General features: G+C 52.5%; 1 protein-coding gene across 2 annotated transcripts; it reads right to left on the bottom strand.

The window, feature by feature from the left end:
• Positions 1-6,916: 6,916 nt before the first annotated feature.
• CBX6 (chromobox 6) lies at positions 6,917-21,812 on the bottom strand. Of its 2 annotated transcripts, none has more exons than XM_064454148.1 (5): positions 21,682-21,812; positions 21,469-21,512; positions 21,217-21,282; positions 20,960-21,026; positions 6,917-12,830 (listed from the first exon to the last, which is right to left on the bottom strand). In XM_064454148.1, the coding sequence occupies exons 1-5, from the start codon at positions 21,748-21,750 to the stop codon at positions 11,856-11,858; spliced, it is 1,221 nt and encodes a 406-aa protein (XP_064310218.1). In that variant the 5' UTR covers positions 21,751-21,812; the 3' UTR covers positions 6,917-11,855. The 2 variants fall into 2 exon arrangements, with proteins under 2 accessions (XP_064310218.1, XP_064310228.1); XM_064454158.1 differs by having other exon boundaries at positions 6,917-12,776.
• Between the last annotated feature and the right edge of the window lie 14 nt (positions 21,813-21,826).

The following is a 21,826-nucleotide window of genomic DNA, read 5'->3' as shown; positions in this document are numbered from 1 at the left end:
CGCACCGCACCGCACCGCCCCCGCCGCCGCCCCGGCCCCGGCTCGGCCGTGCAGCCCCGCCCGGCCCTGCCCCTCTCAGGGACCCCCCCCCACCCCCTCGAGCATCCCCCCACCCCGGCTGCCAGTGCGGGGGTCCGGGCGGTGGGGGTTGAGCGGGAGTGGGGGGGGACACCCAGGGGCACCCCCGGGGCGCCCCGGGGACAGCCTGGGCTCGGGAGCAACTGAAAGCGTCCTGGTGGGAGCCGAGAGCAAGGGGATGCTCCTCCAGGAACAGCCCAAGGGAGGATCTTTCCCGAGAGATGCTTAGGCTGGAAGTAAAGGGTCCCTCGTTACCCTGAGGGTCAAGACCTCGCGATCAGGCATCCCCTGGGAGGGTCTCTGGGGCTGCTGGCGGGTCCTTGCCTTTCTCCTAAAAATTAAAGCAGCAACCTTCCAACTCTTGGCAAATGCCTCCCCCAGGAGGGTGGCTGTCCTGCTCTCCCACCCCAGACACGACTGCTGCAGGCAGCAGCCGTGGGATGCCTGCCCCCCTGCCCCGCGCACCCACACCATCCATTTGGGAAATAAATACCTACACCTAATCTTCACCTACCATTACTTTTCCTCAAACCACTCATCAAGAAGATACTTCAGGCACCTGCTTTCTCCTTGCTCTGACAGCGCGCTTGCCCGTCTGACACAAGCCGTGCCGTGCCCCCTCCCCTGCCCAGGCATGCCGGTGCCTTGGCTACGCAGGGGCTGAGCCGAGAGGAGCAGTGGAGGGAAAGCAAAAAAAATCGATTTTAAGCTCTGCTCAGTAATGGCAGGAAATCCTTCCTAGCTGGCAGGGAAGCGGCAGCATGTGCGTTTGAAACGGCTCCAATGCTGGATATGAAACACTGGTAAAGATTACATCTTCTGCCCCCCAGGCGCGTTTGAGTGGATAGCAAGGGAGCCAGAGCTACAAAGGCTTCTCAAATTCAGCTTCTTGCGAGCAGGGGGACACGGTCACGCTCTCACCCCCCAGTGTTCATTGCATCTCAGCCCTCCAAAATCCTCACCCTAGAGCCAGCAAGAGGCCTGTCCAGCTCGTGGTGCTGGGAGCCTGCAGGTGGGAGGAGGAGAGGAAGTCAGATGGGGCAGTTTAAGGAAGAGGGAGAGATGAAGGGAACTGTGAGGAAGAAAAACAGAGGTGGGCATGCAGCGGGGCGAGGAAGCCCAGTGACAGGCACCTGGCCCCCGTGGCGAGGCTGGCAAGTGCTCTGTGCAGGCAAGAGCTCAGAGCACTTGGACAAGTGGGCGCTGGTGCAGGATGCAAAGAAAATGGAAGCCTGAGCCCCACCGCACGAAGGGAGGCCACCGGGCTCAGACCTGCCCCTTCCTGGCAATGGCAAGAGATTGCAACCCCCTATGTCACCCCCTGCCTGCAGCCTGCCCAACCCTGCCAGCGGCCAGGCAGGAGCAGATTTGAAACGAACCCATGAGGGTGCTGGACCAGCCCACCCCACCCCACAGAGGCAGATCAGGATGGGAAAGGTGTCCTTTACCTGCAACCCTGAAGAAAAAAAAAATGCAGTGTGCCTCTACCCGAGGCTTTTCGGGTTCCAGGCTGGGGGAAGCGATGCTGTGCTGGGGACTTTGCACTGGCTCGGCCAAGCATCCCTCGCGTGCTGTCCAGACTTTATTGCCAAAGGCTGCAGAATTGCGGTGGCAAGGTTTATCCCTCTGGCTGACGCTGCTGTGGCAGCGAGTGGGGTGGGTGAGCCCCTCCACACCAGCCCCAACCCACTTGCCTATGCTGAGGCTGTGGGAGGTGGACGAGTTGAGCGCCACAGCGGGGCAGGGCTCACCGCTCCCAGGGTCCCAATCTCTCCCTCTCCCTCAGTCAGGACCACAACTTCTTCCCAGAGACAAACAGGCAGCAAAAATAGATTCTCGCAGGGGGTGATGACTCAGGCTGGTGAGTAGCCAGAGCAGCCTCCCTGTCCTGTGAATAACGACTCAAAGATGCTCCGTGGGCAGCTGGCTCTGACAGGACATGGTGATGCTGACACCCTGCCCTCCTGTGGGCAACGGGACAGGGGGAGGTGTTTGGGGGGTGCTTTGGGGAGCTTGGTTTTGAACAGGATTGGTGACAGAAGCTGGTTTTAACAAGAGCTTACAGTTTCATCCCAGAGGGACAGGGAGCAAGTGATTAAGGGATTTTTCTTCCATCTAATTAACACCCAAATGGTGTCTCGGGCTGGCAGCTGCCCCCAAAGGGCAGCTGCCGGCAGGGTAAGGTGGGCCAAGGGGCCACCCCACCATGGCCCCCACGTGAGAGGGATGATCGGGACGGGCTGCCGGAGATCAGCCTGCTCTGAGCCCAGCAGACACACTGCCCCCTGTCCAACCCTCCCTGTGGGAAGAGAGCAGCCCCTCACCAGCCAAGGGAAGCCCTGGTCTGTTTGTTATGTTCAGGCCTACAGGGTAGTGGGGGTGAGGAATGGGGAGAGCCTTTTCCCAGGGGAGGGTAACCTGGGGTCTCTGGGGTGGGGGATTCCCCCCCCAGGGCTATCACCCAGCTCAGGGCACCCCCGAGGCCATCCTAATAGGGCAAAAGGGCTCCTCCGCAGCTGCCACCCCACCAACCCAGCTCCACCTTCTCCTTAGACCACGAGCCTTCCGTCCATCTCACGTGGGGTTCTGGAGACTCCACATTGCATGGAAATCCTGGCTTCTTTCATTTCGAGGTTTTGTGGCCCCACAGATGCAGCTCACATCACCTCACCACCGTTACAGGGTCTGCTCATACCTGCACACTCGCGCAGGACCTCCTTGGATGTGTTTGATCAAGGCTGGTGTCTGCCTTTCCAGCCTTCCTCCAGCTCCAGCAAGCGTGGGTCAGAGGTGGCTTCATTTGCAGTACTTGGGTACAGTGAAAAGGCTGCTTGCTTCTGAGCAAAACCAGAGCGCAGGGACGAGGGAGAGTGCTGGCCCTGCAGGTGGTTTGGCTCGCAGAGGAGGCAGGGTGAGCCTGATGGCACGATGCGAACAGCATGAAGCCTTGGCCGTGCTCTGCTCTGGCGGGCGGCATTCCCTGCTCCTGGCCAGCCAAGACACGTCACTGATGGAGAGGGCTCTCCCGTGACTTTCAGAGCCTTGGACACTGGAGAGGCATCTCGAGGCACCTGCAGCCTTGGCTAACGAAGCAGCAACTCTCACCCAGGAAACTCCAGATCACCCAATCCCTCCTCCGGGCAAGACCCGGATCACCAGGCAGAAGGGCACCCCCGGGGGCTGTTTTGTTCAGAGCCAGCTCGATAGCAACATCCCAGAGCTGTGCCCAGACACACCCCTTTCCCAGCACCCTGAAGTAGTGGCTCGCCCACGTTTCTCTCCTGCCCTCCTGAAGAGCTTGCACCCAAAACCGCACCTGCTTTCCCCATCACACCTCATGCCAATAGCGCTTTCTCCCCCACCTGAAATTTTGCTGTAACCTTTTTATATTTAGAGACTAATGCAGGGAAGTTGGGGCTTTGATTACATACACTAAGAGTATTTTTACCTTATTTCTTAGATTAGCACATGACGAAGTGCACTCAGGCAGATGTTTTGGAGTTGGGAAAAACCTAAAGTGTTTTTAGCCACCCAGCGCAAGGTTGTGCTCAAATCTTCACTTCATTTTTTAAAGAAAAGGACACAGGAAACCCATGGGAGGTTCTCCAAAGCACTTTGGAGGAACCTGTTCAGGTAGCCCTTGCTACAGCTTGGCCTTCCCAAAGAGCCCCCTCTTCCCTCAGCATTGCAGGAACAGTCTCGCTCCTCTGTTGGAGCTTCTGTGTGTCCAGAAAGGTCTGAAGACCCAGAACTGACCCAGAGTAGGTGAAAAGGTGTTTGTATTTGACTGCAGAGCTGACTGATGCTGCCTCAGGGCAGGCGTTTCAGTATCCGCCCACCCGCTCCACGGGTCGCTTACACCCGGAGCAGGTCACAGTGCACCAAAGGAAGAGAAGACAACAGGTTTTGGAATGTAACAATTTATTGGGGTTAATTTTTTTTTTTTTAGTTTTTAACTCCCCATTTCTGGCATTGATACAATACTCAAGAGCAGCAGAAAGAACAAAATGTACAAGAATACAAGAGTAATTAGCACAACCCCCACCCCCAAACCTGGAGCAAACCATTCTCTTGTGGGAAGCGCCAGGGGAAGGGGAGATTCAATCGCCCCTCCAGTGGCTATGCCTCCCACCCATCCGCTCTAGACAGAGTTTAGCCAGCTGGGAACTGGATTAAAAAAACAAAAAAAAACCAAAACAAAACAAAAAACTGAACAAACACTATATTTAAAATGAAAATTGCAAGACAAAAAATATATAGATATACAATTCATCCGTGCACAATCCTTAAATGCATTTTTTCAAAATAAAAAAATTACAAGATACATATTTAGGTTTATTTTAAATTAAAAAAAAAAAATTACCACCTTCACTCTGTATGCCAAGTGAGGGGAAATGAAGAGACAGATGGGTTGCACCAGAACCATCAGCACTCTAGGAGTTAGGTCTGGCCTTCTCTAAGAGAAAGGATACGGCTCTGATGCTGCCAAAACTTAAGCACAGGCAGAATCTGAAGCACCCAAGTACCACAGAGCTCAGGGGGGCAACTCGCCTGCTCCAAGTTCAGTATTTGCAGGGATCTGCAGGATTTGAGCTTAAGCTTGGCACTGGGGAAGGTGAAAGGAAGGAACAGATTAGGCAGGCCCCTGCCCTCCACCACCACCGGACAGCCTTCTATCCAAAAAGAAAACAAAACAAGAAAAAGATATCCCAAAATAGAGAGAGACACCTCTATTCTTAAGGAGCGTACAAGGCTTAATGGCAGGGCAGAGAAGAAGGGGAGGACAAGACAGCATACCACGTTGATCAGCTTGGGGGAGGCACAGGTACAACAGCTATTTTTTTTTTTTCCTAAAAAGTCATCACAATGAATCTTTTTTGTTGTTCTGTTTGAGAACTTGACCTAAGACTATGTCTCCCTTTGCAGCCAGGGGGCTGGAAGCAGCAGGCTCCCTCCAGGAGAGCTAAAGAGCACCTACCTGCTGCTCTGCACAGAAGGAAACCCTCGGCACGCCCGGAGAGCAGGGCGCAGCTGGGGGCTGCTCAGCAGCACGTAAGGGCCCTGCTAGTCCTACAACGCCCCAAAGCCCCACAAGATGCTTTGACGCACCCAGCCACGCTCCTGCGACTAGTTCAAGCTCTAAGTGCTCGGCTGAACAAGGAACAAGGTCAAGAACCGGGGCCCTGCAACGGGAATTAACGCTTCAGCTGTTTGTCCCGACCATGCCCCTTCCTTCCCACCAGATACATTTTCTGAGCCGCTGCTGAAGCTGGCATCACCCTGACTGCATCTAGCTGTAGTTCTGTCACCTTACTTCTTCCCCACGCTGCAGCATGCTGCTTGCTGCCCACCTCCCTGCTCCACTCCACCCAGGAGCACAGAGGGCATCCCCGTTCCTCCAACCCCAGCGCCATCTCTGCCGGCACTCTTGGATGGGCGCCTGGAGGGAGAGGGCTCAAAGCACAGCACCCACCTAAGGTGGAGGGACTCTCACCCTGAGGACCGCGCTTTTGGACAGTCCTGGAGACATTTTATTTCCCCAACAGAGAAGCCAGAAGGGACAGAAGAGCTGCCAGAGGCAGCCCAACCACCATGGGAAGGACAAACTGACTACACCTCTCTTCATTCCTGAAAGGAGAAATTTAAAGGAATGGAGAAAGAACTTAGGGCTCTGCAACATCCTTATAGGCGAGGCAGGTGGGACACAGGGCACCTCAGACTCACCACACAGGCGAAGCTGCTGGTGCCAAGGCTGCTGACCCTGCTCAAGCAAGGGCGCAAACCCCACTAGCCACCTCAGTCTGACACAGGGCAACACAGAAAGGGGAGAAAAGTAGAGGACGGAAGGGCAAAGGTGAGGACGGAGATAGACTCCAGCATCTCCTCCCATCTACACGCCCAAAAACAAAACCATACGTGTTGTGCTCTGGGGAGGGTCCTGAAAAATAGAATTTAAATCAAAAGCCACTTATTTGCTCAACCCCAAAGCATCGATGAAATGAAGACACTTGCTGGAGTTACCTAGGGAAGGAAGCACGGACAGGGAGAGGGGGATTTCTGGAGCAACATTCGGCACTCCTCCAGTTCTGGGCAAACGCCACGGGAACCAGGCTGCCAGCACCCTCAGCAGGATGGTCCCCTCCACCCACCACCCCCTTCGCACGAGTGAGACGGAGGCACAGGGCAGCAACACAGCTGGCAGAAAGGCCACGGCAAACCAAGGAACACAACCCAGGAGGCACCAAATTCCCAGCCCCAAATCAACCCTCTACAGCACGCCACCTTCAGAGCAGAGACCAGGAAGGCTGTGTGCGGGGTGGTGGGTGAGACGGGGGGTAACAAGGGGAGGGGAGAGGTTTTCTTTTATATTTATATATTTATATATAAAAAGTAAATAAGATCCCAGCTCTTGCACGATTATTGGGCAATTGAAAAATGCAGCAAAAGCAAGCGACATTGGAGTAAAAGGATGCGCCAGGCAAGGAGGAAAAGGTCTTGTCAGGAGGTGGGGAAGGAGGTGGGGGGGGGAAAATAAGCACTTAGCCAGACACGCACTCCAGGTTTGTTACACCTCCCTGGGAAGAAGGAATCTGCTCCCAAGCAGCCCCGCTATTGCCGTGACCTGGGGTGGGCAGAAGCGTGGGGGACTTGGGACACCATCCTTCAGCATGGCAACCTCTTTCTGCCAGGAGGTTCCCCAGGAAGGTGATCATCTCCAAACACTGGGAGCTGCCAAAGCCTCCTCTACAAAGAGGGGCTGGGAAAGGGAGTGAAATCCCTAGGAAGACTCAGCTCAGAGACAGCTCCTACCTGGTAAAAAGCAGGACTGTGGTTGGGGTTTTTGTTTTGTTTTGTTTCATAAAATCTCCCTAGGAACTTGGGTAAGGGGAGACACAGAGAAATGCTCCCTTTCTGTTTTGAAAGCAGAAATTAAGCAGTGGCTCACCACAGCTGGGCCTGCTCGCCACACTCTGTTTCTCTGTCTTCCATCCCAAAAGGAGCTTGCATCTCATTAGCTTCACGCCTCCCCAGTCCCGCTCTGCTCAGCGAGAAGAAAAGAGAGCATGAGACAGGAGGCCACCACTCCAAGCTGAAGGCTGTGGGAAGCACTGACAGAGCTTGATGGGCAGAGGGAGGAGAAGTTCCCAAGAGCAGCCCAGGCTATGGGAGGCAGAGACATCTGTCACCTGCCACTGCAAAGCCAAGGGCACCAGAGAAGTCCATATAAGAAAAGCTGTCCTAGCATCGCCTGCCCGCCACCTCCTGCTCAGACACCAACATCTGGTGGCTTCCCTCTTCCCTGAAGTCACTCCTATGCACCAGATGAATGCCCAGCAGAGACATCTTTGATGGGGAAGCCAGCATGCAAGAGCTGCCTCCTTGCTTGGAAGAAACATTCAGACAACTCTTCCCCGCCACCCCGCTGGAAGCTGGAGCAGAAGGCAGCAGCCCTACCTGAACACAGCCCTGTGAGGGTGCTCCCCTCCCCACCCTAAAAACCTCCAGCATTTGCTGGTCTTAAAAAGAGGGTATGCCTCACTTGGCAACACCCTGGAGCACACAAGGCAGCTCTCTCTCTGCCTCTGAAGATTTGACTACTGTCACGGATGGGACACCAGACTACATACAGATGGAACTTGGTTCTCTGTCCTGATGTGGTGAATCCTATACAGAAAAATGCCATTCCCCACCTGACGCTGGAAGAAGCTAAGAGACCCTAAGGAGGGGAGGCCTATCTGCTTCCTGGGAGATAAGCCCACCATGTTTAATCCTGCTTGGATATGGGGGAGGGAAAAGAGAAGAGACAGCAGAGACTTGGCAGGAAAGGTACATGCCAACCCCAAATCTTAGCAGCTTGCTGTGCATGCAAAGTCAGTCAACTGTTTCCATGTTGGTGGCCTGATCCACGTTCTGGCAGAACGCAACCGGCCATTTCTGAGGGCCGCTCGGCCAGAAAACCACTTGGGAGACTCCACCTTAGCTCACAGGAGAGGTATGGAAGGGAAGGGAACTCACTCCAACACTTGGGAGGCAAGGACGGGAAGGGTTTGTAGACAGGGTTCCTCCAACATGCAACTTGCCTTTTCAGCTCAGAGATCGCTGCTTAGTCCCAGAATGCCTTTCCCTCCAGTTCAAGCAAGTCAAACACCATCCCAGACACACATGCTTCAATACTACAAAATACTCTTTTCTCTAAGGACCATCTAATACCACTACAGTTTGTGCAATCACTGCATTTATTATTAATTTTTAAACTCTCTCTCTCGCTCTCTCCCTGTAGAAATTTTTTTTAAACTTTTCTTTTTTTATGCAAAACTAATCATTTCACTTTTTCCACTCCATCATAAAATCTCCTCTAAAAACACAACGACAAGAGAACAAACATGGCACAGACACAGAGAATATTTCCCTGTTTGGTTTGTTTTTTTCCCTAGGGGTTATGGGGAAGGGAAGGGGATACTTTCAGATAAACTCCTCCCTCAATCCCACACCCTTTTTAAAGGGCATGGATAAATCTTTCTTCCCATCTCCATTAAGGAGTAAGGGCAAAAATTCAGAAGGAAGAGTGTAACCCACGTGAATACGAAGGTAGGTTAGTCAGCCTCAAGTGGCTCATCCACCTGAGGGAACTTGAGGCTGCATTCGAGTTAGCAGACCTCTAACTCAAAACAGCACAGGATCCTCATTTCGGATCTAGAGGTTCAGGGTTTGGTTCCCACCTGGTGACCCATCCAGGGAGAGATTTGTCACACAAGCAGTCGAGCTGTGTCTGCAAGCCGGATCCTATTCCTTTCTTCCTCCACAAAGAGGATCTACTGCACGAGTTCCTCTGCCACAACAAGTCCCCTCATCTCCTCACCACAAGAAGAAGGTCCTCATGGAGTATCCCTACAACGACCCACTGTTTTGCTCTTCAGACAGTCCCCTTGCTTGTCACTCTGGAGAAAGGCAAAAACCCTTCGATTAAACAATTCCTGTCCCCTGCCCCCACAGAACACCATACAAGAGACACTGGGGAAAAGAATTCTGCCAAGTGAACACATCTTGGCCAAAACACATCAAGAGTTTCCTATTAAATTTCCCTTTTATCTCCCACTTAAACGCTTCAATTTTTTTTCAGAACCTCAATACCACGAAACAAAACACATCACCACATACACACCAAACAGTAACTTAACAACCTAAAGTGACTGGCCGGTTTGCATCCACCCCACAAATAAGCTCCTCTTATCTCACAGCCACAGAATAATCCTTGTTGAGAAGGGGGGAAAAAACAGAGAAGAATCTCCTCGCTATATCCCTAAGAGCGAGCTTTTCCCTACGCCTACAAACTGCTCATCTTTGAAGCCGCAGTCAAATGGATAGGCTATGCTAAAGTAAGGGATCCCCGGGTGTGCCAGGCACAGGAAAGATGCAAGAAAAAAAGACACGAAAATACAGGCAGGTATTAATACAGACACGCACACAAGTCCAACAAGTTATAGGAAGCCTTAGCTTGGTGAATGGATTGGGGAAGTCTCTTTCTCCCTGCCCCTAGCTTCACCTGTGAATGCAACGGCATCCCCAGAGTCCACTAAGATCTTCAACCAAGGAAAGAAAAAGAAAGAGGTGTGCAAAGGGTGGTGCTATCAGCACCTGGAATCCCCCTCGGACTGTCTGCACAGATACCGAGCCACAACTGGTGTGAATTCACAGTGCCCCATGGCTCTGAATTCAACCTGCTGTGAGGCAAGGCTTATGGGGAGGGCAGCAAAGGTTTTATTACACCAACCCAAGCGCTGGAGGCAGGGAGAAGACAAGCTTTGGGCACAGAAGCCCTAATTAAGGTCAGAAGCTGGTCTAACCCTCTACCGCCCCAATGACACCGCTTGGGCAAACAAATATTGCCTCTCTCCCAGAAACTGCCTTCCTTCTACCCTCAGACCACTGCAACCACAAAATCACTACTCCACACGAGAACAATCCTTGGAGCCGGTGGCTCCAGAGTATCCTTGTGTGGAAGCACCAGAGGGGCCAATTCCACTTGTGTTCACCCGCCCAGGTCAGGTTTCTAAGTAGGTGAGCCCTGGCACGGGGTATTTTTTCCACCCTTTTCACCTCTTGCAGCATGTTATGTAGAAGTGATACCCCTCTGCCCCATCCCAAATAGAGGGGACAGGGCTGAGAGGGTGAGGCTCTCCCACTGATTAATCAGCACCACTTTTCCTTGCCTCTACAGGCTGAGCCCTATGCCAGTAGGGGGAGAAGGAAGAGCAAAAGAATGGCATCTCACCGAGAAGCTTAGGACCCATACAGAAATGGAGAAAGCCAGAAATGGCGGGAGAAAGAGAGAGCTTATTTTGGATGTAAATAAGGGTGGTCAGGGAAAGAGGGAGCTGTGGTTAAAGAACGGCAAGCTGTGGTCTTGCTCGCTCCTACTTGCAAGGGGCAAAAAGAAGGAATTTCTAGATCAGCACACGGGAGCTCTTGGGGAAGAGATCCAGTGCACATGCATACAATGCAAAAGAGACAGTTATTTCTTATTAGCACCTTTGGTTGACAGTTGTAAGGGCTGTTTCAGATGCTGAAATGACAGAGGGGAACCCTCGTCCAGGCCATCCACCACAAGGAAGGGAGAGCAGGAGAGATGAAAGGAAGCAGGAAGAACAAATGATCCACCTTAGTATCCATCCATCCTTCCGAGGGAGCAGGGGAAGCAAAAAGGGTTGGAGGAAGCCTACATGTAAGGCGGGAGACCAGCCCCACCCAGCTGGGGCAGCATCACGCTGTCAGCGTATCTTCCCTGACCCGAAGGATGGATGCACGGCCCACTCCACTTCCACCACAGAAAGGCCGGGGAAGGGCATTTCATGCCCTCTTCCCCCAGGCAAGTGCAAGTGATGAACACCAGGAGGAAGATCTGGGCCAGAAGCAGAAACCCCTTTTCTTCCCTTCCCCCTGCAAAGCTGAGCAAGTTGGAAGATGCAGCAGAAAAGGGACCAGGCCATCTGAAAGTACCCATACAACTGCCAAGGTAGCACCAATAGTCAAAGGAAACAGGAAGCCAATATGGGGCATATGCTGCATGGGGCACCCCCCTACCACCCCAGCTTTGCCTCAAGCACCTTCCAAGCATGACACTTCACCTGCCCCTCTCCCCTTTGGTCTGGGGGCATCTGGATCAGCCACTGCCATGAGAACAGCATGGAAGACAGCAGATCCAGGCCACAGGCCAAGAAGGGGAAGGACGGCAGGATTGGAGTCATGGCAAGTGGAAAACACAGGAATGGAAGAGACTGCATGCACATTGTGGGAGAAGGCTTGGGGGGCATGGGCGAGGGCTTCAATCCTCTTACATCCTCCCCTCAAGGGTCTGGAGGTCCTCTTCAGTTTTTGTCAAAGATGGAAGGGGAAGGAGGAAGAAGAGCACCTTCCCCACCACCCTCACGGGCACACAGACACATGCTCACCCATCCCTCATCCCCAAAGGCTCCACCGCCCGTTGGACGACAACACATTCAAGGACAAACAACCACTCCCGAGCCCCACCACGACCCTCCCTGCCTCCTCCCAGCAGCAGTGACACCCAAGAATGGTGGGTGCCCCCGCTCTGCCCCACTGACACGCTCCAGCCTCCAGGCAAGAGGGAGTGGGTGGGGGAAAGGAGGAGGAAGGGTGGCAGTGAGGGCAGAGGGACAGCCAAGGGGAGAAGGAGAGAACTAAGGACAGCCATTCGCACCATGACTTCTCGCAGGTAGAGCTCCCCCCATGCCCCTGGAGCAGGGGGACCTGGCTGCTCACTTGCTGCCTCCGCTGCCACCACCGCCCGCCGCCACCTTCTCAAAATCCTCCGCATTGCAGAACTCCTTGATGGTGACAGTGAGAAGGTTGCTGGTGACATCCGTGACCACCACGTTAGAGCAAGGGGACATCTCGGGACGCCAGTCGCCAGCCTCTTGCTCCGGGTCAGAAGAGGAAAGGGACAAGGAAGGTGTCTGCCCGCTGCTGCACCCTCCTGGGGGAGAACGCTTGCTGGTGGCGGCTGACTCTGGTGGGATCGAGAGGTCGAGGACTTCTGACTCGCGCCAGTCAGGGACGGCTGGGCTGAGGGTCTCAGGAAGCAGCTTTGGAGGGGAATCATCAGGGTCAGAGGAGGAGTGGGGAGCAGGTGATGGGCAGCCGGAGGAGCTGGAGCTGGGGGCATCATAGGGGGTAGAGCCCATAATGAGCCCACAGGGGGCTGCCTGGGAGCCTTCAGCCTCCCCTTTGCCCTCCAGAGAGGGGGCAGGTGCAGCAGACGGCTTATTGTAGAGTGAAAAGGCGCCAAACTTCATGTGACGGATCTGGGTGCGGAGAACACTCTCGCTGAACTTTTTACTCTTGCCAATGACACGATTTCGGGATGGGATCTTGGGCCGAGCCAGGCCCCCGGCCCCGTTGGCTGGCTTCCCACCTTTGTCAATGACTTTGAGGTTGAGAATAATGCGGCTGCGTTTGGGCTCGCGGGGTTTCACCTTACGGTTGATGATGCGGACGGTCTCCGAGAAGGGCGAGACGGGAGGACGGATGCCTGCCCCGCCACCCACACTCCCGCCGTTCTGGGGGTCTGGACGGGGCAGGGGGCGCCGGGACATGCGGTGGCATCGCCGGATGTCTTTCTTGAGCCGGTGCACCGCAGCGCTGGAGTGGAGCTTGGGAGAGGAGGTGCTGGAACCAGGCTTGACAGAAAAGTGTACATCCCCAATGTGGAGGGCCTCCGCTTGGGCCCGAGCCTGCGGTGGTGGGGAGAGAGAAGAAAAACAGGGTCAGAGAAGAAGCCTAGGTGCAGCCAAATCTCAAATCGTGCATCACTCACCTCTGGACAAGAATGCCATCACATTAATGACAAGCACACATACACACTTATGGACTATTAAGAGCCACTGCCCAGCCCCCATACAAGCATGGGGTGCTTCTACACCCTTTTTGGGCAGTCAATTACCCCCTAGGCAGTGCCACTGTTGACACGTGCTTCCCCCCCAGGAAGAAACTGCCACCCTCCGGCCACATTTCAGGGTTACAGTTAAAGGCTTCCAAGGCCTCCCCCCACTCAAGTCATCATCAGGCAACATGCACAACCCTCCACTGTCAGCCAACCAAGCAAATGTCCTCCGAGGCACTGGGGCTGTTAGCGTTGAGTTAGCATCCAAAATTATGTACTAGTCACAAGACAGGGGACTGTATCAGTCCTCTACAAAATGAGCATGAGAATGGGGAGAGGAAGAGTAATGCATCCAGTTTGCTCTTCCCCTCCCACAACCAGACTCATCTGCTCTGGGAAGCGCAGTAGAAGGGGGTCTTGAGGAACACAGGTGGAGGCACGTGAGGATGGCCTGACAGAGCTGTCTTAACTAAACACAACAAATGCAGAGATCTGAAGCTTAATTTTAACCAGAGACCACAAGCAAGTTTTTTATCCTTACTCTGCTGTGGGAGCAAGGTCCAGTGTTTAAAGCCAGAGACCAGGCCAGTTGGAACTCAAGTCAAGTTTAACTGCATCTCCAAAAAGACTGCCTTGTCCTTTTGAACACCACACTTGTTTGAAACCTACTAACAACACAAAGCATGAACAGCACTGATTCAACTGCTCGGTGCCAGTCCCCCCTGAGAGCCAGGGCAGGGGAACAAGACTTATAAGCTCTTCTGTTGCTTGGAGAGAATGCCAAAACCTGTACTGGTTCATGCACCAGAGACAGGAACATTTTCTGACAGCAGGACTAACAGTTTTGTTGGTAAGCTGAGGCAGTATGACCTGAAGACCCTGTGGGCATAGAAACCCAGAGCATATTCTTACCTCACCCCTTGTCAGAGCACAGTTGCTTGTAGGGGTCAGCCTCGCACCTGCACCCTGCTTCTTGCCCAAAGAAACCCCCTTCCTTATTCCTTCTCAGCAGCGGTCCGAGGCAGAAGTCAGCCAGGCCTGGAGGGGACAGGCAAGCCCCCCCTCTGATTGCCCATCTAGTGAGCCGCTTCCCCCATCTCGTGGGCACAACAAGAACTGCAGTGCTAGAAGACAGCTGCTTTTCCTCCCCAACTTTTCCATCCCGTTGCCCCCTAGCACACGCCAAGATCCAGATGGCTTCTTGCCAGCTAAGAGCTTAAGCACTCCCAACACCATCTCCTTTGTCACCCTGCAGGCTGTGCCTCCTACCAGAGAAACGCCTGGGGAAAAAAATGTGCCTGTAAAGGCAGGGATCTAACAGATCTAAGCGAGGGGCCTGGGCCAGCTCTTGCACAGTAAACTCAAAGCCCTGACCCTATATCCCCAGAACTTTGTCGTCACCCAGTGACCCTCTTCTCCCACCGACATCCCCATGGGAACTGCAGAAGATCCTGAACGAGCAGAAAACAGATGTGAAGACATTTTGTTCCTCCCTGGCTAATGCTGGATCATGCCCTGCAGTACTACTTGTATCCTGGCTTTAAAATGACTGCAAAGATGAGGCCTCCTTCTCAGCTGTATGTGAAAAATGCAGACTGAAGGCTCACCTGCACCAGGGACGCTAGACTCTCAATTAGCTGACTGACAAAGAAAGAGGGATGAGTAACATGACTATCAAGGCAGGCACAGACACTCTCCACATTAACCCTGGGCTGTACAGGGCTGTTTCACCTAGCTAGAAGGAAGCATCTGCAGCCCAAACCTCGACATGCCCTGCTGTAGCAGGAAGCATCCGTGTCCAGCTAGTTTCTCTTTGCTCAGCCTCATGCACTACTCCATGCCCCAAACTGTTCAGAAAATTAAGTTAGACACAGTTCCCATCCCAGGCATCCTACAAGCTGGAGCACAGCAGCAGCACCAGATGAACCCCACACTGTGTACAACTCTCCCCCTCCCATCCCAGTGATGCACAACTTAGAGACCCCACAGATCCCATCAGGAGGTCACAGGCACAGACAGATGCACATCTAGGGCTGTGCTTGACCCCTGTCTTCACAGGTCCCTCTGAAGCAGCTGGCAGACACCAGGACAAGCTACAGTTTGCTTTCTGACATTACATACCAGCACAGCCTGGATTAACAGTTTCATTCTTCCTTTCCCCCCTCACCCTTCCCCACCACAGCCAGCCCTTCCAGCATTGCTGCTCTTGTGCTTTGGGCTTCTTGCCAATTTACCACTCTCAGCAGAGAGCAAGTGCAACACAATGTCCCATTCCAAAATACAGGACTGGGAAGCCAGGCAGAGGGTACAGGCAGATGCATGGGTAAAAATCCTTGATCCACAGCTTCAGCAGATAGACGCAGCCATCCTTCAGGGCCTCCCCCGCTGCCAACACTGCATGTTTTCTGGATTAATTCACTACCCTGTAATCACCCCTTGGAGTAAGGGGTTCTGCCCCCTCTGCTCAGAGTAGAGCCTAATTACTGCCTGCCCCCAGTGCTGCCTTCCATCACCCAAGTGAAACAGAAGCAGGCCTCCCCCCCACATCTGCCCTGAGCCACAGCTGCCTCATGCATGCCAAAATTCCTCAAAGCCTCCCATCAACCACATTAAATGAAAAGCAATAATGCTGGGATGGTCACTGCCCGGCCATTTCCATAAGCCTGCCAATTTTCCTTTCTCAGCCTGTGCACGTTAATCAGCTCCTGCCCTGTTTTGAGAGAGACACCTGTCTTGGTTCTGTGCTTACACAGCAGCTAGCATAGAGCCCTGGTCCATGGCTAGGACTTTTCCAGTGTGCCAGAACCACTAGGCCTCCTTCACTTGCTATCTGTTTCCACTCATTTCTGGGGCACCTCCTCAAGGCTGAAGCCGTTTCTAACTCATGTTTCAGCTCTCTGCATTTATTAAACTCTAGTTTCAGTAGTCTCCAGGTAGACTACATACACACCACCTGCCTCTTTCCCCAGATTAAGAGAGGGTAAGCTGCAACCCAAGAGTCCCCACCCAGTTGCTACACTGCTGTCCCCAGTGACCAGCTTCAACATGAGTTCCAAAGAGCAACATGCAAATATTCAGCTTACCTTGAGCTTGTTTTTCCAGGCAGGGTTTCAAGAAAAATAGTATCAGATGCTTTATCTAAGACCAGCCCCCAGAGCCCTCTCACTTGCAAAGCTCAGTATTCCTACCACAGGATCGGGTGTATTCAGGCATCGACTATACAAACTCAAACTCTGTCCTCCTGCAGAGGACAGTACGTTTTCTGGGCTCTCCTTCTCCTGCTTCCAAATTTACATTAAGTAACTTGCTACATCTGGTTTGGAGAAGACTCAGCATTCAGTTTTGTCTGCTGGAAACACACTTCTCCCTGCTACAGATCCATTACTTGATCTCATGCTCACCAACCGTATGAGCATGAGGTCTTTGAAAAACAAACCTGTTTAATCCTTTCAGCTGTGTCACCGCAGTTTGCTACTTAACTCAGAAGTTTTCTAAATAGAAACCACCTCTCTGGGTTTTGCCATTTTCACCTGCAGGATTTGCTCACTGCTGAAGAGGTATTCAGCATGTATACAAGTAATTCACTCTCTGCTTACAGCTCAGCCTACATCAGGATGCAGCTTCTGGAGTCTTGCTGCAGTGCTCTGTCACGAGAGCAAGGCAATTGCCGGGATTGCTTCCCTTCCCCCCCTTCCCTTTTGGGATACATATCACCTTTATTTAGCTTGTACAGCTTTCCCTCATTGCCCCTGGGAACTAATATATATCTCCCCTGTTCCCTACTATTTCTGAATAAATGTCCCTTGAGGCCCAGCAAGCATATTTGTTCATTCATTCCCTTAACGCACTGAGGCACACAAGCACGTACATGGACACGTGCTTAGAAAAGCCTCTCTTACCTGATTTGTATCAAAACCTCTGCAATTTGGAAGAAAAAAAACCCCACACCACTAAAAAAAAGGCCTTGTAAGGCAACTGATTTCTAGTTAATTATTTCAAAATCAAGTCATTTCCAGTAGCACTGCTGCACCATAGTAGCACTACTCTCATAAATTACTGGTTCTGCTTTGTCTTTTATTCTCCACCTGCATTCCCACAGTCCTTGCTCCAAACAGCATTCGCAAGAGCTCTTCTTTCCCCTTTTTGGCTGCCATTCTGCCTTTTTATCGCCCTCTTTCTTCTGCAGTCTTCCAAGTGACAAGGCAACAGCAAGCCAGTTCATAGCACAGTTCTCCCAAGCAACACTGCCATAAACTAAAGTTTCCCTATTGGATGGGGAACAAAATGCTACAAAGGGGAACGGTCTGTTTTCAAACCGCTTGGGGATAATTTACGAACAGGGAGGAGATCAAAAGAAACCCAACTCCAACTTTAGAGTTCAAGGAAGGGCGAAGAGACAGAACACCATGCTGCTCAGCCCCTTCTTCCCGTGCCCCCCCACAACTAAGGCTCTTCCTTACTCTGCTCTCCATTACTTCTTCCTCCCCATTAGCCATCTCCAGTCTTTTCACCGTAGTATTTACAGCCACCCCAAGTAGGGGTCTTTGCTAGCCACCCACTGAGCTTGCAGATCAAGCTCTGTCTCTTAACAGCACTTGCTAGACTTTATTAGATTAGTTGGCGAGTTTTGCATTCCTTTCAGCAGAGTGCTGAGGGAAAAGCAAAATAAAAAGAGCAAACAGAGCAGGGAAAAAGAGGAATATCACTATAGCATGTGTTATGTTTCTTTCTAACCTCACACCAGCTTCTATTCCGACCTGTAGCTGAAGGGCCTGACCTCAAGGATGACTTCTGCCAGACACCCAAGTAGTAAGGTGAGCCTTACGTACAGCACTGCCCGTTTCAGAGCAAGGACTCCGCTTCCCATACTCTCCGCACAAAGCTTGCGGCATACCAGCAGCCTCCCAAGAATTACAACCTCCCGCCAAGCTTGATCTCAGCTGTGGGAAAGTTTGCCCCTAGTATGCAGAGGATAAAGACCCATTTCCTGCCCAAAACTTTGCAGTTGAAGTTTGCAGGGGTCATTTTCAACACCGGCCATCTTGATAGTGGTATTACAAAGCCTGAACTGTAATTTCCCTTTGCAGTCTGATCAAAAGCGCAAGTGTTAGACAGCTCTCGGCAACAGCAGCCTGGCTTACAAAGGCAGCAGGTGGCTGAAGATGCAGCTTTTCAAAGCTTTTCCAGAGGCATGGGCCACTAACCTCCTGGAATGCTTTCTGCAAACCCCCCTGGGTGCCTATCTGTAGCTTCTGAGAGCTAATCCCAGGATGAACCTAGCCCCAACTGCAAACTAAAACACCCACACAAACCAGGGGACCGAGCAGCGTATCGAGACACTTATTCCAATGTCTTACTGCAGAGTCAGAAGCCTAAGTTTTAAGCACCGACACACATGAAAAATCCTAGCAAGCCACTGAGTCAAGGACAGACTAGTCAACCAAAGTAGTCCTAGGCCAGACTCCTGTTTAAACATTATTGCATTCAGGCCTAATCTGTTAACAAATCAAAAATAATATCATTCTAACTGCCAACTCCAAAGATTCTCTCTGGGACACAAGAATCAAATTTCTTTCTCTGCTTCCGAAATTTTCACTGTCAAGAGATTCTGCAGCTGAAAGAACCTAAAACATCACTGGCAATGCATGAGGTAGAACTGAATCCCACTCCTCCCACAGCAGGGCCAGTGCTGCAGGGCTAGCAGAGGTCAAACCCACATCTTCAGCAGATCAGAAGATTTGACAGAGATATGCATACGACACAGACTATAACGCTGGTCTCAGCTGCATTTCTAGCCACAGTTGCATTGCTACTGGTTTGCCTGAACAAAGCTCTAACAAGTTCAGATAGGGTGAGCTGAGATAGGGTCACTTCTTGCTGCCTGGCTTGGGGTGTTATTTTCAGTGTAGGGTCCCAAGTCACAGAAAGCAGCAAGTCAGAGCACTAATAGAGCCACAAATCAAGCAGCAGTGCCAGCGCTCTGCCCTGCCAGCCTCTCCTACAACGTGGCACCAGCCTTCAGGAGAGCTCATCTCGCTCCCTATCGCGATCCATCTTCTACAAAGTACCAAGCCAACTCCACAAGCCTACGGTTTTTCAGTAGCATTTGAGAAGCTGGCAGAAGGAAGATGTGCCACAGAAACGTGTCAGGGACATGATTCAAAAGATGCTGCTGAATAATTCAGGTTCCAAGTTTAGGGGGTTTTTAAAGGGCAAGGGGAGAAGAGGAGGAGTGAGTGGGTTTTGAGTTTGGAGGTTGATTTTGTTTTTTCAAATGAGTGAAAAGTTGGCAGTGGATTTCACCGTATCATGTTCAGAATCAAAAAGAAAAACTGGTTACACACAGCAATGTTAAAAGCACAGCATAAACACTTCTCCACCACTCTGAACAATGTCAGGTGTTACAAATACCAGTATTTTTAAATTCAAGCAGAGAACTATTTTAAGCTGGTGGTTTCCCTTTAAGTGTTCCTCTGCATTGTTGGAAACCTAAACACAAGGGTTTCATTTAATGCATGACTGCCAGAAAGAGAAAAACCAACTAGTCTAGTTTCCATGAATAAAGAGTAAGAGGTGGTACATATCAGTTATGTTTGTAGTTCTCGGTCTGCAGATACAGAAAACTGTTAGCAGAAAAAACAGGCAACGAGGGGGGAGGAGGACAGTTCCATCAACAGGACTTTCCGAGGATTACCGCAGTCCCCTGGGTTTTACTCAGAGCATCAGAATACGCCTGCTCCCACATTTCTTCTGTGCGCTTCGTTACATCCTCTTAAAGCAGAGGAGAGGTGACACCCTACCCCTCACTGCTCTTTCTGGTGCTCATACGGTTAAAGTGCTGCACTGACTTGAGTAAAGCTCCTACCGCTGTCAGGCAAAGGGAAGTATTAACCTGTTTCACAGATGGGAAAACACGCACAAAGGCTAAATGACTTGCCCAAAGCCATAGGATGACTTAGTGATAGTGATGCCTTACCACAGGGTCCACCGTGGCTGTTATAGGGCTTTATATCGCATCAGAACCAGGGAAGCTGTGAACTCACTCATCTGTCTTAACTGTACAAAGGTGTGTTGTGTTTCTACAATAATTTGAAGTCTGAGATTGAGATAGTTGGAGAGGAAGGGGAGTAAGAGGGGAACAAGGCAAGGAGTTTTGTCTATAGACTAATAAATCCACAGAGCTCCCACAGTGATCACATATGCGACATAAATTGATGTTAGCAATGTAAAGACACCAGATTTCTTAATTTAAAAATCCAGAAAGCAAAAAAAATGGGGGGGGCCTGCACTAGGGATTATCTTCCTCACTCACCACTACAAGCAAGCAGAGATACTACAATACTTTCTTGCAGAGATGCTGGGTCTGTCACAAGGGAACTGGAAACTTCAGCCGCTATCCTATACAGAGGTGGAACACTCGTCCCTCCCACCCCATCCCCCCCCCCCCCCCCCCCCCCCAAAAAAAAAAGAGCAAAACAAGCCTGCAGTTTACAGACCAAAACATGAACCCTTTATGAAACTCTTGTGGAGCACCTACATCCCGAAACACAGTTGGACGAGTGCAAGTGGCAGCAGGATTCCCGCCACAGCTGCCCGATTGCTCAGCATGCTGCTAAGTTGCGGGGCACGGACTGGATGGAATAGGCTACTGAAGGAAGAGGGAGCGGGGCAGGATAGCTCTCCACTGCGGCAGCAGAAGGCAGTAAAGAGAGAAAGGATACTGGAAAAGAGATTGCAGCCTCACCGTGCACATCCGCGTGTACCAACTGTCCTGCTGGGGCACCCGTCGCACGCACACATGCTCTCCCCTCACACGCTTTTGCGTTCCTGCCCCCCACCCGCCTTCCCGTGGGTTGCCTCCACGTTCCCAGAGCCAGGCAGCAGGCACAAGTGACTTGAAAGTCCAGTCCTTCCAAGGGTACAAACCAGCAAGGTTTGAGAGACATTTGTCTAGGCCTAAGTTATTTAAATAAGAGTTACCTTCAGGAGAAAAGTTTTGGGCTTAGGTCCTCTCTTCTTGGGCCCATACAGCTCACGTTCTCGTTCCCTTTAGGGAGTCAAATTTGTCAAGAAGTTAAAACTTTTCCCAAAGGGAAACAGAAGCATAAAAGTTTGATTAAAAAAAAAAAAAAAAGAAGAAGAAAAAAGAGCAGGGAGCCCGGATGCCCTTTCCCGCTCGCCCACCCGAAGCCAAACCTGCAGCAGCCCCCCCAGCCCGGGCGGGGGTGAACACTCACTTCTGCTCGAAGGCAGCGATGAGGCGGGAGTCCAGGATGTTCTCCTCGGGTTCCCAGGTGCTGTACCTGCCGGGGCGCGGGCAGCGGGGGGGAGACGGACACACGACAAGCCGAGGGGTTAGCGCCCAAACCCCCTCACACACACCCCCCGCAAAGCCGTCCCATGCCCCCCACCCCCGCAGCCCCGGGGGCGGCCCCCGCAGGGCGGCGCGGGCGGGGGCGGGCGGCGGCCCCCCGGCGGGATGCACTCACTTGATGGCCCAGCCTTTCCATTTCACCAGGTACTCGATGCGACCCTGCAACACACGGGGGAAGAAGGGAAGGGGGAAGACGGGTGGGGGGGTGGTGTATGTATGAGGCAGGGGCCCGGCGGGCCGGCGAGCGGAGCGGCTGGGGCCTGGCGGCGGGGAGCGGGGGAACCCCGCGGCCGCTCCACCGTCCCCGCCGCGGGCGGCCCCCCCTCACCTTTCGGATGCGCCGCTTGATGATGGACTCGGCGGCGAAGACGCGCTCCCCCACTGCAGACAGCTCCATCTTGCTGCTCCTCAGCGGCGGCGCCCACAGCCCATAATAATCCCGCCCGCCCGCGCCGCCCCGCCCCCCTGCCCCC

This window comes from Phalacrocorax carbo, chromosome 1, assembly GCF_963921805.1.
Source record: "Phalacrocorax carbo chromosome 1, bPhaCar2.1, whole genome shotgun sequence".
Classification (NCBI taxonomy): Eukaryota; Metazoa; Chordata; class Aves; order Suliformes; family Phalacrocoracidae; genus Phalacrocorax; species Phalacrocorax carbo.
Note: the sequence above shows the minus strand (reverse complement) of the source record. Positions and strands in the feature narration are given on the sequence as shown.

What these genes read in the sequence shown, in the direction of transcription:
- CBX6 (XM_064454148.1), bottom strand. Translation starts at nt 21,750, where the DNA reads ATGGAGCTGTCTGCAGTGGGGGAGCGCGTCTTCGCCGCCGAGTCCATC. An exon ending in TGGAAAGGCTGGGCCATCAA is followed by an intron (nt 21,283 to 21,468) that starts GTGAGTGCATCC and finishes GCGCCCCGGCAG; the next exon opens with GTACAGCACCTGGGAACCCG. An exon ending in ATCGCTGCCTTCGAGCAGAA is followed by an intron (nt 21,027 to 21,216) that starts GTGAGTGTTCAC and finishes GACTCCCTAAAG; the next exon opens with GGAACGAGAACGTGAGCTGT.